The 13,878-nt window shown below is 37.9% G+C and overlaps 1 protein-coding gene and 1 long non-coding RNA gene across 3 annotated transcripts in view; both read right to left on the bottom strand.

The window, feature by feature from the left end:
• Positions 1-2,020: 2,020 nt before the first annotated feature.
• LOC309869620 lies at positions 2,021-3,408 on the bottom strand. Its single transcript, XR_014314293.1, has 2 exons — positions 3,338-3,408; positions 2,021-2,484 (listed from the first exon to the last, which is right to left on the bottom strand). It is a non-coding gene; the product is annotated as an uncharacterized lncRNA (long non-coding RNA).
• A 3,154-nt stretch (positions 3,409-6,562) lies between these two features.
• Positions 6,563-13,878, bottom strand: part of DCN (decorin) — a 42,037-nt gene continuing 34,721 nt past the window's right edge. For both annotated transcript variants that reach the window (XM_082741014.1, XM_082741015.1), the window contains exons 7-8: positions 11,780-11,918; positions 6,563-6,951 (exon numbers count right to left, since the gene is read on the bottom strand). In XM_082741014.1, the coding sequence (XP_082597140.1) occupies positions 6,757-6,951; positions 11,780-11,918 (334 nt within the window). In that variant the 3' untranslated portion in view covers positions 6,563-6,756. The remainder of the gene's footprint in view (positions 6,952-11,779; positions 11,919-13,878) is intronic.

Genomic DNA, 13,878 nt, shown 5'->3' with positions numbered 1-13,878 from the left:
AAGATGACTTAAAACTAGTAAGAATGCACAAAGGGTGCTTACCCAACCACGGAGGATCAGAGGCAAATTTACACTTTCCAACCTCTTATGTAATCTGTACACAATCGAATACAACTGATAACAAAAATAAGATAACAAGTAAATATTTTTATAAAGATAAAAAGAAGGTGAGTGTTAATGGTTGAATTGCATCCCTTCCCCCAACATATGTTCTGTGAATATGAGTGACCTTATTTGGAAATAGAGTCTTTGGAGATCAAGTTAAGATGAGGTCATACTGAACCAGGCTGGGGACTAATCCAATATCATGGGTGTCCTTGCAAGAAGAGAGGAGACACATACACACAGGAAAAGAAGTCTTTGTGGAGATGGTGGCAGAGATTTGCCTGTTACTGCCACAAACCTAGGAACATCTATCTGGACCTACTCTGAAGCTAGGAGAAGCAAGGAAGGGTTTTCCCCTAGAGGCTTCGGAGGGAGCATGGCCCTGCCAACACCTTGAATTTGAACTTCTAGACTCCAGAGTTATGAGAGGATAAATTTATGACATTTCAAGCCACTCCATTTGAGGTCGTGTGTTACAGCAGCCCTAGGAAACTAACACTGTGGGGGTTTCTCACCCGAGCCAGCCAGTGTGGGGAGACAAGAGTCAGCCATGTTCCCACAGGAGATGAGACAACTCTGTTATTTTGTTCCTCAAAGTATGGACCAAGAAGCAGCGTCTTCCTGGGACTTTGTTTGAAATGCATAATTTCAGACCCCATCTTAGACCTGAGAACTAATTGCTCTTGAGATGATGGTAGCCCAAACTATGTGACCTGGCAGCCAATGTCTGTGAACCCTTTTCATGTGCTCTGGTCTAAGAGTTACACACTATAGTAACCCCCTTTGTTCACACACCAACCTGTAAGGTAAGGACTAATATTATTCCCATTTTGCAGGTAAGGAAATAAGCCACTGGAAGATTAAATAACATTGCTCAGTTGTGCAAATAGCAACTTTTGAAGTCAAGGAAATGAACCATATCTATATTTCAAAGGAAACATATGTAAGAAAGAAGTCGCATTGCTACTTGAGAGAGGGATGCTGGAGGGTCAGGCCTCATGCCCCTGTGAGTCCTGACAAAATTAGAAGCAGCTACAGGGCTGACAAAGGTGAGTTGGAAGATCCGTTTTGCAGATCAAAGTCCAAATGGTCTCCTCTGTCCCTTATCCTGACCCCTCCCTCCCCAGGTTGTAAGTTAGGCAGCGGGTTAACTACCAGCTACAGTATGCAGGAGGGAGGACTAGGGAAGAGAGGGTCGCATTCAAGGTCCAGCTCTGAAGAAAATATCTAGTGAAACCGTGTACCTTGAACACCAAGGGAAACTACCTTTTCACTGGAGTCATGAGAGTGGGATCCCTTGGGAAGTGTAAGAGAGAAGAAAAATAAAACCATTTCCTCCCTCCTATTGACCATTCTGGGGGATCGACATTTTGTGGGCCAGCAAGACTATGGACAAAGGGAAAAGAGTGACTTCCTCTGATATCCTCTCTAGTCCTGTGGATATCAAAGGTCACCATAGACTGCTGTGTGTTTCAGAAGAAGCAAAGAAGTTGACAAAGCCCTCCTTTTGTGTCAGCCTATCAGAGAAGATGTGCCTAGACACACTTCTGGGTCTTTGTACTTCCTACTTTCTTGCCTTTAGTTCTTTCTTCCAAATGTTCCTGTTGAACTCTTACACATTCATCCAAACCTGCCTCAAAAATTACTTCCTCAGTGAAGTCTTTCATGATCCTCTGTGCTCATTCTGCTACCCTTGACAGAGCTGCTACCCCTCCTATGAGCCACTCATGTAACTTGTATATAGAAGCATACTTTGAAAATATTGTGGTCTCAGTTCTAGACCACCGCAATCAAGCCAATATCCCAAAAAAGTGAGTTAAATGAATTTTAGTTCCCTACTGCATATGAAAGTTATATGTACAATATACCATAGACTAGTAAGTGTTCAATAACACTGAGTCTGAAAAAATGTATGTTTTTTTTAAAAGATTTTATTTATTTATTTGACAGAGAGAGAGGGATCACAGGTAGGTAGAGAGGTAGGCAGAGAGAAAGAAAGGGAGGAGTAAGCAGTCTCCCTGCTGAGCAGAGAGCCCAATGAGAGGCTCAATTCTAGGACCCTGAAATCATGACCTGAGCCGAAGGCAGAGGCTTAACCCATTGAGCCACCCAGGTGCCCCCAAAATGTATGTATCTTAATTTAAAATGCTTCATTGCTTAAAAATGTTAACCATCATCTGAGCTTCCCATGAGTCATAATCACTGATAACAGATCCCCGTAACAAATACAATAATAATGAAAAAAGCTTGAAATAGTAGAGGAATTACCAAAATGTGACAGAAACACAAAGCGAGCGAAATGTTGCTGGAAAATGGTGGTCGATACACTGGTTCAGTGCAGGGTTGTCTCAAACCTTCCATTTTTAGAAAATACAACATCTGCAAAGTACAAGGAAGTAAAGCACAGTAAAATGAAGCCTGCCTTTAATTCTAATAATAAAATTCATCCCTCTGCATTTCCATTATTTGTAATGATTGTGTCTTTGTTAAAATATGACCACCTTAAGTCATTCTTCTTCTTATTATATATTATTATATATATTATTATTCATTCTTATATCCTTAGTTAGACACGGGCCTAGTAAATAAATTTTGTATAAATAGAAATACACTCCACACCAGGAAAATCATATTTAAACTCATTGGGAGGTGCGCCTGGGTGGCTCCAGCCATGATCTTGAGGTCCTGGGATCAAGTCCCTTGTAGGGCTCCCTGCTCAGTGGGAAGCTTGCTTCTCCCTCTCCATCTGCCCCTCCCCCCTAACTCATGTGCTCACTCTCTCACCCTCTGTCTCTCTCTCTATCAAGTAAATAAAATCTTTTTAAAAAATTAAAACTCATTGGAAATGTTTAGAATGCCACTCTAATACGATGTCATTAGTGACATATGGCTATTAACTTTAAATTCATTAAACTTAACTAAAATTTAGTTCTTCAGTTCCATCACATTTCTAGTACTCCTACCTGGATATATACCATATTAGACAGTGCTGATACAGGACATTTTTAAAAGTTTAACAGTGTTATAGCTTCATTTTTTTTTTTATGGATAAATTTATTCTTTTTGAAGTGTAACAAGTCACAGTGGTAGGATGACTCATTATTTTATGGCCCTACACCATATGGCAAAGATGAGAGATGCTATGGAGGTTCAGTGATTCTTCACTGTTGGACAAAAATGCATTCTTTCTAAAGAGTTGCAGGCAACACACGAAAAAGAATGGAAAGTTCACCTTTCTTATTTACAAGCTGTGTGTCCATGGGAGAGCTACTTGACTTCTCTGAAGCTTCATTTGCTCATCTGTAAAAGATATTAAATAACCATACATAGTCCACAGGGCCATCATAAGTATTAAGTGAGACACTGTATGTATAGTTAAGACATTGTATTGAATAAATGACAGAAATTATGTTTATGTCACCTCCATCTCAGGACAATGACTTATTACCACAATGCAGAGGAACCACTGAGAGCCATGAAGAGACTCCCTTCTCAGTTTTTCAGACTACCACCTTTGGCCTTGACATGCTTTGAGTTGTACAGTTGCATAGTTGTAAACTATGGCGGAAGGAAAGGCTGACCCTAACTCGATCAGCACACATCAAAGTTATAACTCTGACTCTGCATGTACCATGTCTGAATTTCATCACCTGTGAAATAGCAACAGTACATTCTCATGGTATTTTTGTGATCGGCAGATACGTACCAGGAAGAGCCTGGCACAGAAGCTTTGTATTCACTGAATAAGCTCCAGAAATAAATATCTGTTGCTGTTGTTATCTCTCTACCAGGTCTTGAGTCATATTTACAATATATCAAGTGCTAGTTTATTGAATGAATGAATGAATAAGTGAATGAATGAGATGCTGAATCAAGAAATAGCCTCTCCTGTCTATTTATTGTCCAGTGCCAGGCGGTGAATAACTATCACTCATGATAACTTCATGGAAGTCCAACATGTGATTAAATAGTTCATACAAAGCCCTGTATATTTTAGGTTGTAATTGTCATAAAGGAGAATATGACTTTGACTACAAGAGCTCAGAGCTCTATGCTCTGATTCTCATGATTATTCAAATATTATTTTTATTTTCTGCCAAATTTGTGTAAAATACATAGATACCCATTAATATTGACAGTGTAAGTTTTCTGTTTACCATTTGATTTTTAACACTACCCATTTCTTTAAATAAGCAAATTCTGCTACACTCAAAACATTATAAAAATAGCCCCATGTTTCCTAATGGAAAACCAGATTCAGTTAACTCTTTGACCAAGTTTTATCAAATATTGTTTTATTTGTTAATACCTCTGATCAATGCAGAAAAGCCTAAAATAATTGGGTTTCAGAAAAAGTGCCCGGGATGACATAAGATATGGACGTCATGTTTATCTGTGGCTAGTGACATTTGTTTAATAATCCTACAGATATAGTTATGGTGCTGGGTTTATTAGTCATTCTTCAAGTGTCCTGACCAGATCCTTTTTTCTTCCACCTCTGTCCTGCCCCAAGAAGAACCTTCCTTTCTCTAGCTTTTTTGATGGTTGTCTTCTCTATAGGCTTCATCAGTGGGAGGGTCCAATGTAGAAGGAGAGAAGGGGACATACCTTGCTTCAGTACCCAACCTCTGGCAGATGTGGCGTCCTTCTTGAAACATAGTTCTCCGGGCACAGAAATCCTCCAAGGTTGTCCTCTCACGCGGCTCCAGAAACTCAATTCTTTCCCTACCCTCATAGCCATTTGGGTGGCAATGGTGTGACAATGGCTTTCTGCCATTGCTGTCTCTTGGCGCCTCGTCATCCCTTGTTTGGTGCAGTAGACTCTGCACATGCTCTAGAATAGTCCCTTCATTAACTATCTCCATTTGACCTTTCAGAGGTAAATTCTGTTTTCTGCCAGATCCTGACTTTCACAAAGATTAAAAGAGAAAGTTTGGTTGCCATGTATTTACCAGGTATTTGACTATGGGAAAGTTACTTAATTTCTCCTAACCTCAGTCTACTTTTCTACAAAATGGGAATAATAATAGCCTTTACTCATTTACTCTATAGGGCTATGAAGTAGCTATGTAATAATTAGAGAGAATCTCATGACTTCTCCTGGAAATTTTGTGTTGATATACTTTTGTGTTCTGAGAGAGAAATAACGAGGGAGAGTCATAGTTCAACCTCAAGGAAGGGCCGCTTGAAAATGTAATGAAGGAAGGCAAAGAACTGCAGAGAAACTTGGCTGGAATTCTGATCAAACTGTACCTAAAGGCTCTTCTAATAGTAAGATTCTTTGGGTTTTCCTTTTTGGTTTAAACCAGTTTGGATTTGGGGCTGCCTGGGTGGCTCAGTCGGTTGAGAGTCTGACTCTTGATTTTCAGCTCAGATCATGATCTCAGCTCATGGGATGGAGTCCCACATCAGGCTCCATGCTCAGTGAGAAGTCTGCTTGTCCCTCTCCCTCCCTGTCTAAACCTCACCCTCCACGTGTGCATTTGTGTGTGCATGTCCTTTCTCTCAAGTAAATAAATACAATCTTCTTTAAAAAACCATCTTGGATTTGGTCATCATATTTGCAACCATAAAACAACCAACGTTGTAGACAGAACAAACTATCCTCACATGTTTGTTGATTAGACGTTGGTAGCATCAATGTAGTTTTTGGTAAATCTCTATTTTTTGTAAATCAGCCTATTCCCCAGGCCTACTTAATGGTCTGCTTTGATAAGTCTTTATAAATCCTGAAGAAAAAAGTTCTAAATTTGAAGGTTTAACTAAGTGCAGTAAATAATTCTAATACATCTAGTAATTATAGAAATATTCAGGTGAGCAGCCTGATTATACACAAGATATTTTAAGACTGATTTAAGTATTTTAATACCTGAAAATACCAGCTTTCCTTTCTAGACCAATCGAGAAAAAAATCAGCTTTGGGCTTTATCAGCTTGGCACTGATCATAGATAATGTAAGTTATAATACATGAATGTCAAAAAACAGGAGTAAAAGAAATATCTGAGAACTTGAAGAGATGTGCTATATTTGTCTAGAACACAATGTCTGCTCTCTTCAGAAAATGGGGTTTAGGGAAGATTTACAATTACACTTTTATACAATGGTAATTTTGAATGTATTTGTAAATTTATTTTTTTCAAAATGATGACATAAGCAAAAATTTTACATAGCCTTATTGAATTTACATATTCAAATGAGGCTTTACCAATGATAACGGGGATTAACACAGAGCTAGACAGAACTTGAAGTTTGACTATATGTCAAAGGGTCTAACACCCTATGAGCTACCGAAGATGGACACTTTTTTATTTGAATCCTTCTAAGAATTAAATACGAAAAGCTTTACTAAATTATCGACATATATATATTTACTCCAAATTTTATGTTTAAGGGAATAAGAGTATCTGCAATAGCTCAGTTAACATCAACAGAAAGCTTCAAAAAGAATTCTGAAAATGGCAGGCAAAATATTTTTTATTGTAGGCAATTATTTCAACTGCATATTCAGCTTTATGTATTATAAATCATGTGGGAAAAAGATCCACATTGCAGTTAAGTTTCCAGTATCTAGCTTTCTTTTTTTTTCTTTTTTGAGCAATGATATTAATGGAATTTCTGCCAGGTTATAAAAATGAGGGCTTTCTTGGGAATTATTTATAATTTCCAAGCTGGATGGCAGAACGCACATAGACACATCGGAAGGTGGATGGCTGGATCTCCCAGTATTGGACTGGGTTGCTGAAAAGGCTTACACCTGAATAAGAGGCCTTTTTGGTGTTGTATCCAGGTGGGCAGAAGTCATTAGACCCAACTGCAGAGATATTGTTGTTATGAAGGTAGACAACCTGCAAAATGAAATAATGGAGAATGATTATTTTCCTCTAAGTAGATGGGGCCATTCATGTAAATACTTTATTCTTTTCCCTTTATTCTTTATTCTTTATCCTTGACCTTTCCTTTCTCTTACACTCTCCACCCAACCATCAACAAATGCTGCTAGTTTAATCTTCAAAACGTACATGTGACCCAGTCCTCTCCCCGTATCGACTCCTACAACATTGTCCAAAACTGCCATTATCTCCTCCTGGATGTTTGAAGTCATCGTTCCTGCTTCCTCTTATGCCCTAAAATCAATCTTCCTTTTTTAGTTCATAGAGCAATTATTTCAAAAAAGTAAGCCAAGTTATATATTCTTCCCCTTAACACTCCAGTGCCTTCTTGTCTCATGCCTAATAAAGTCCAAAGTTCTCACACTGGCTCACAAACTTAACAGGATCTGACATCCTTCTGCTCTGACCTCATTTCCCCTTGCTATTCAATCTAACCACTCTGCCCTACTTGTTTTTCCTCTAATAGGAAAATCACAGTCCTTCTTTTGGTTGGCACACGTTGTTTCCTCCATGTGAACTGACCTTCTCCAGGATGTCTCCGTGGCTTGCTCCCTCATGTGATTCATGTAACTTTTTCTTACCAAAGACGTCATTCCTGACTATCCTGGGCTGCACTCTTCTGCCTTAATTCACTTCTTTAACTCTTCATAGTAATTATCACTATATAGTTTATTATATATTTGTGTGTTTTGTCTGTATCCTCCTCTAGAATAAAAGCTCCATGAGGAAAGAAACTTGTTCTGTTTGGTTTATGACTGTATCTTCAGTGTCTACTAGAACTGAGTAGGTGTTCAGTATTATATGTTGAATGAATGCATGAGTAAATTCATGCTATTTGACAAGTTGTGTCTCCATGGAATATTGCATTTTGGGGGCAAAGATAAAGTGATGCACATTTTAACAAAATTATACAAAATGAGGAAGTAATATACAGTGAAGAAAAAGTGTACAGGCAGCGTTAGAGTCAAAATAATCACAAACCCTAAGAAACACTGAGTATCAGCATTTGGGATGAACAGACCTAGAAAGTTTAAATGAAAATGCACTATGTGTTACAAATTCTACCTTATGAATATAATTCTACTGATCAGTAGGATTTTTTCCGAAATGTATTTTATGATTATGTTTAAGATAATGGTAACATGTTCATAGATTTTCCTTGGGGAAATTAAGTATCAGACTTATGAAAAGGACTTTAGAAATGAGTTTTTACTTCTATCACGTACATGTGAATTTTGAAGAGCAAGAAGTGACTTATACAACCAAAGCGAAAATATAGAAAGAGAAAATTTCTAAAGTACATTGTAAAACCTATGAGGTGTTCCCTCATAATAATTAACTTAAAATATTTTTGCATCAACCAGAACACTCACTTATATGCAGTGGAAAAGGGTCTTGTCTAAGAAAGAGTTTGGAAGGAGAATAGATATCACATAAAAACAGAAGCGAGGGATATTAAGCCAAACAATACGTCCAAATATTGTTTTTTAATAATTCTCAAACTGAAAATTTCTTTTCATTTGCCATTCTCTAATTACTAGAATAATTAGCAAGAAAGAGGAAACACATTTGGTTAGAGTTTATGACTAATACTGAAGGTGAGAGAAAAAAATATCAAGACATAAAGCAAGTATCAGTCTGTGTAAAAAAGAAAACTCTATTCCCAATTCATTTTATGAAGTCAGTATTTTCTAATATTAAAGCCAGACAAGGGGCGCCTGGGTGGCTCAGTGGGTTAAAGCCTCTGCCTTCGGCTCAGGTCATGATCCCAGGGTCCTGGGATCGAGCCCTGCATCGGGCTCTCTGCTCAGCTGGGAGCCTGCTTCCCCGCCCTCTCTCTCTGCCTGCCTCTCTGACTACTTGTGATCTCTGTCTGTCAAATAAAATAAATAAAATCTTAAAAAAAAAAGAAAAAAAAACAGACAAATCATCACACACTTACACATACAGCCTACAATCAGATATTTCATATAAGCATATACAAAAACCTTTAACAAAATATCCAGAAACTGTATCTCATAACATTAAAAAAAAATTCTATACACCGTGACCAAGATGGAGCATGATTTATTCAAGGATGTAAAACTCATTTAGCTGGAAATAAACTTAATATACTATATTAAAAGAATAAAAGGCAAAACCCCATGATAATCTAAACAGACACACAAAAAGCATTTGAATACACATCCATGATAAAAATTTTCAATAAGCTTAAGAATAAAAGAGAACTTTCTCAACTTGATTAAGAGCATCTACAAATATCTGTAGTTAACATCATGCTGAAATGTAAGAGTTTGAGTGTCTACCTGTGGCAGAAGATGAGATTGAAAATTGATTAGAAAAAGTAAGAGGAATATTTGAGGGGTAATAGAAGTGTTAGAACTGGATTGTGGTGGGAGTGCCTGGGAGGCTCAGTCCCTTAAATGTCTGCCTTCAGCTCAGGCAAGGATCTCAGGGCTGGGGTCAAGTCCAACATCAGGTTCCCTGCTCAAAGGGGAGCCTGCTTCTCCCTCTGCCCATCCCGTGCTCATACTCACTCTTTCTTTCTCTCAAATAAATAAAATAAAATGAAATAAAAAAAGAACTGGATTTTAGAGATGGTTGAAGAACAATATAATTTTGCTAAAAATAATTGAATTATATATATATACACAGAAGACAATAAAGTAGGTGAAATCCTTAGAAGCCTATAAGAAGGGAGGTGGGGGCGCCTGGGTGGCTCAGTGGGTTAAAGCCTCTGCCTTTGGCTTAGGTCATGGTCTCAGGGTCCTGGGATTGAGCCCCGCATCGGGCTCTCTGCACAGTGGAGAGCCTGCTTCCTACTCTCTCTCTCTGTCTGACTCTCTGCCTACGTGTGATCTCTGTCTGTCAAATAAATAAATAAAATCTTTAAAAAAAAAAAAAAAAACAGAAGGGAGGTGAAATGGATGCATGGATAGACAATTAGAAAAGAAGAACCAAGAGTGAGGCCCTGTGTGAATCCTCATGAGATTTGCTGATATTCAACAAAGATTTCAAAATAGCAATACCATGTTTTATAATTTTTTTCTCTGTGACCCACAATAAGAAACACAATACATGTATTTAGTATATATAAATCTGTGCATTTAAACAAAGTCTCTATGAAATAATTACCATTACATTGATATTTTATTTTCCATTCATTCTAACCCATCTGAGCCTAGCCTATCCTATAAATGTTCTAAATTAACTCATTAAACTTATTTTATGAACTCAGTAATACAACCAGACTAACATTTGAAAAACAGCAATTAAGAAGGTAAAACTGATTATTTTAGGATATAAAAATGAAAACAAAACAACTGCCCCCCCCCCGAAAATGCCCACCACCAACAGAATCCTTATGTAAATCATGATGCATTAATCTCATTTGGAATTTTTGTCACAAATGAATTAAAAAAGAAGAGAGGTCAGTAACATATTGACATAACTGACAGCAAGGAAGGGATAAACCTATCTTGAACACCAACCAAAGAAGTAGAAACATTACCAAAATGGCAACTTTATAAAAATTATTTATTTATAATAGAACATCAATGTCAAGGTATAATTTGGTTTTTTTACAAAATTTATTTATTTATTTGAGAGAGAGAGAGAGAGAGAATGCAAGCACAGTGGAATGGGGCAGAGGGAGAGTGAGAGAATCTTAAGCAGACTCCACGCTGAGCACAGATTGCATGTGGGGCTCGATCTCACAATGGTGAGTGAGATCATGACCCAAGCCAAAACCAAGAGTCTAACACCCAACTGACAGTGCCACGCAGGCACTCCAACATATAATTTCTGAATCGTCATGACTGAACTAAGTACCTATGTAAATTTCTGAAAGAGACAATTTAAATATGACCTTTAAAGAAACTGAAAAATTATATAAAACAAGCAAATACATAAAATTTATGAATAACCCCCTTATTAATTTTTTAAATAAAAAAATTGAATAATGTATTTGTTCTAGTTCCTCAAAGTAACAATGGAAGTCTTATGCTATTATGTGTGAAAATATTATTATTATTTAAACTAATGATATGCCATACATTTATAGATTTACAGACTAGAAAGCTCTGTTACCATAGTGGACCCCTGGATATCTTCTTATTCTTATGAATGTACTATAACTCAATAACCTATATAAAGTTAACTCAGTCACACTGCCAGCTAAATATTCCCTTTAACCTACGTGACATCTGTTGAAGCTAAATGTTATAACTGCTATTTTATTCCGTATCTATGGTTCACAGATTATACCATCTTTTTCAATCAGTATGTTTCTGTTACAGTGATCTATGACTTCAAACTATCTTGCCTGCTTCATTAAAAATATTATATTTTGGAAGTCAGCACTATAACTAGTTTAAGGTAACAGTCTTATTTAAATAAATAATACTTTAGACCTATGTTTTTCAGGATGCCTTGGTGGCTCAGTGGGTTAAAGCCTCTGTCTTCAGCCCAGGTCATGATCCCAGGGTCTTGGATGGAGCCCTGCACTAGGCTCCTTGCTCAGCAGGGAGCCTGCTTCTCCCTCTACCTGCTTCTCCCCCGACTTGTGCTCTATGTCTCTGACAAATAAATAATAAATAAAATCTTTTAAAAAAATAAACTTGTGTTTTTCATGAAACCAGAATGAACATTTATGTGGAAACATTAAAAACAACTTCCTGCAAAAAGATTTGTAAGCAGAGCTTCCCTTCCTGCCCCCCATCATCCCAGTAGGGAGGGTTTGCCCCCTAGACACCCCTCACACTATTTAGCAGTACTGCATTACCTGGATGTACTTATGCTCCGCCAGTCCACCAGGTACTTTGATCAGCTTGTTATTGTCCAGGTGAAGCTCCCTCAGATGAGGAGTGTTGGCTAGCGTGCCATTGTCCACGGCAGAAATGCTGTTAAAACTCAGCCCCAACCTGCAAAGGAAAGCAGAAATGAATGCGCACACTGCACGCCGCTGCCTTCCTCACAGGCGCTGGGTGATTTACCCAGTCAATGGGAAAGGACATTCTTTGTTTTCAGCCTTAGTGTTCTCTTTGCCTAGAATGTTTTTTGCAACCTTCCCGAGCTCGGAGAGAGCCCATGTGTTCTCAAATTCCCAGCTTGGAGTCACTCTCTTTGAAACCCTTCTGACAGGCATCCTCTAGTAAATGTTCCTGTTGTCTCCCTCTTAAAAAAAACTCAAGGGACTAATGACTTGTGTGTCACTCCTAGAGAAAAGTGACTGTTTTGTGGCATACACAGTATGAACACAGAGTTTGTTATGATCAATGAAGAGCTGTCAAATTGATTTCTCTGTATAATGAATATAATGAATTCACTTCAGAGAAAACGAAAAGGACTACTATTATCATTTTGGTCACTGTGGAAATCAAATAACTGTATATTTATTATATAAATTTATTCATTGGAAATAAAAGGTAGAAGGATCTAATGAATCCATAAACACACCTGCCAGGAAGGTTAACAGAATTAGCATCTTGCTTTTGTTTGGATTTTATCAATGACCACCTGTTAACATCAGAATTTGCCTGGTGCCAACATTCCTGGCTACTGGCCTTGATCTCTGACCTAAGTTGTCTCTTTCTTGGCCCCTGACATTTCTTATACAATGCCACTCAAAGTTTTGGGTTGCATTTTTTTAATTAAATGCATGAAAGGTCAAAGTTCTGCAGCTGTGAGGTATCTTCCTAGTAAATGGGATTCAAAAGGCAGAGGTCGACTCGGAGATAAGGTTAATGTATTTGGCATTCTGGGGCTGCGTGACTCTGTCAAAACCGGGGTGCTGCCAATCCAAGAAGGCAGAGAGGGGATATCAGGGATGAGACAACAAGGTAATGAAAGAGAGCCAGAATCTAGCTCCAAGAGAAAGAAGAGGAAATGGGGCGCCTGGGTTAAGCCGCTGCCTTAGGCTCACGTTGTGATCTCAGGGTCCTGGGATCGAGCCCCGAATCGGGCTCTCTGCTCAGCAGGGAGACTGCTTCCCCCATCTCTCTCTCTGCCTGCCTCTCTGCCTACTTGTGATCTCTCTCTGTCCAATAAATAAATAAAATCTTTAAAAAAAAAAAAAGAGGCAGAGTCTACTGGGATCATTCAAATGTTGTGGAATAGGCTTGGGAACTATCTGTAGGACGCTTTTTGCCTGCCTTCAGCTTGTTTTGATCTTTGGGTCCTTTTGGGATTTTGATTTTGGTTTATCTGACCAATGTCTTTCGATTTTAATCATGGCTTGATGTTTGAAATAATTGAGATCATAATATATTGATTTTAGGCTATTAGTAAAATAGTTGGTTTATCTTAGTTATGGATTATTGACTTGACCTCTTGGCTGAGAACATCCCCCCCCCCCCCAATCTCAGACATTTATCTCTAGTTTCTGGTCTTTTCTTTTCTATTATAGAAAGATGTCTTCTGTTCCTTACAACACTTCAAGTCCCATTTCCAATTTGGAACTAATTCAGTTTCAGAACATGATAATCCTAATAATTGATTCAAAGAAACTTCACTTTTCTCATGGTTTACTTAGATATTCAATCAATAAATGTTTTTGAGGACCTACCATGTTCACAATGTTATCCTAGGTTTATGAAGGCAGAGGACTCAAGGCTCAAAAACCATTATTCTTTCCATCAAAGATTAAAATCCACTTAGGGAGATGATCATAGATGTATACATGTATAACAGAAGGGAGGTGTGCCTGAAAACCATCTCATATTTTTGGAGAGAGGCATATACTATTTTCTTTCCACTTGTTTCTAATAACTAATTGGAATATTTGCCCTGAAACACTGTTTCAAGATCAGGGGTGGCTGCTTTACCCTTCTTTTCACAGTTTTGATGCTCAACACCAAAATACCTTTCATGTTCCAACATCAG

This window comes from Mustela nivalis (genome assembly GCF_964662115.1).
Source record: "Mustela nivalis genome assembly, chromosome: 7".
Classification (NCBI taxonomy): Eukaryota; Metazoa; Chordata; class Mammalia; order Carnivora; family Mustelidae; genus Mustela; species Mustela nivalis.
The sequence above is the reverse complement of the archived record's forward strand: the minus strand, read 5'-3'. Positions and strand labels throughout refer to the sequence as shown.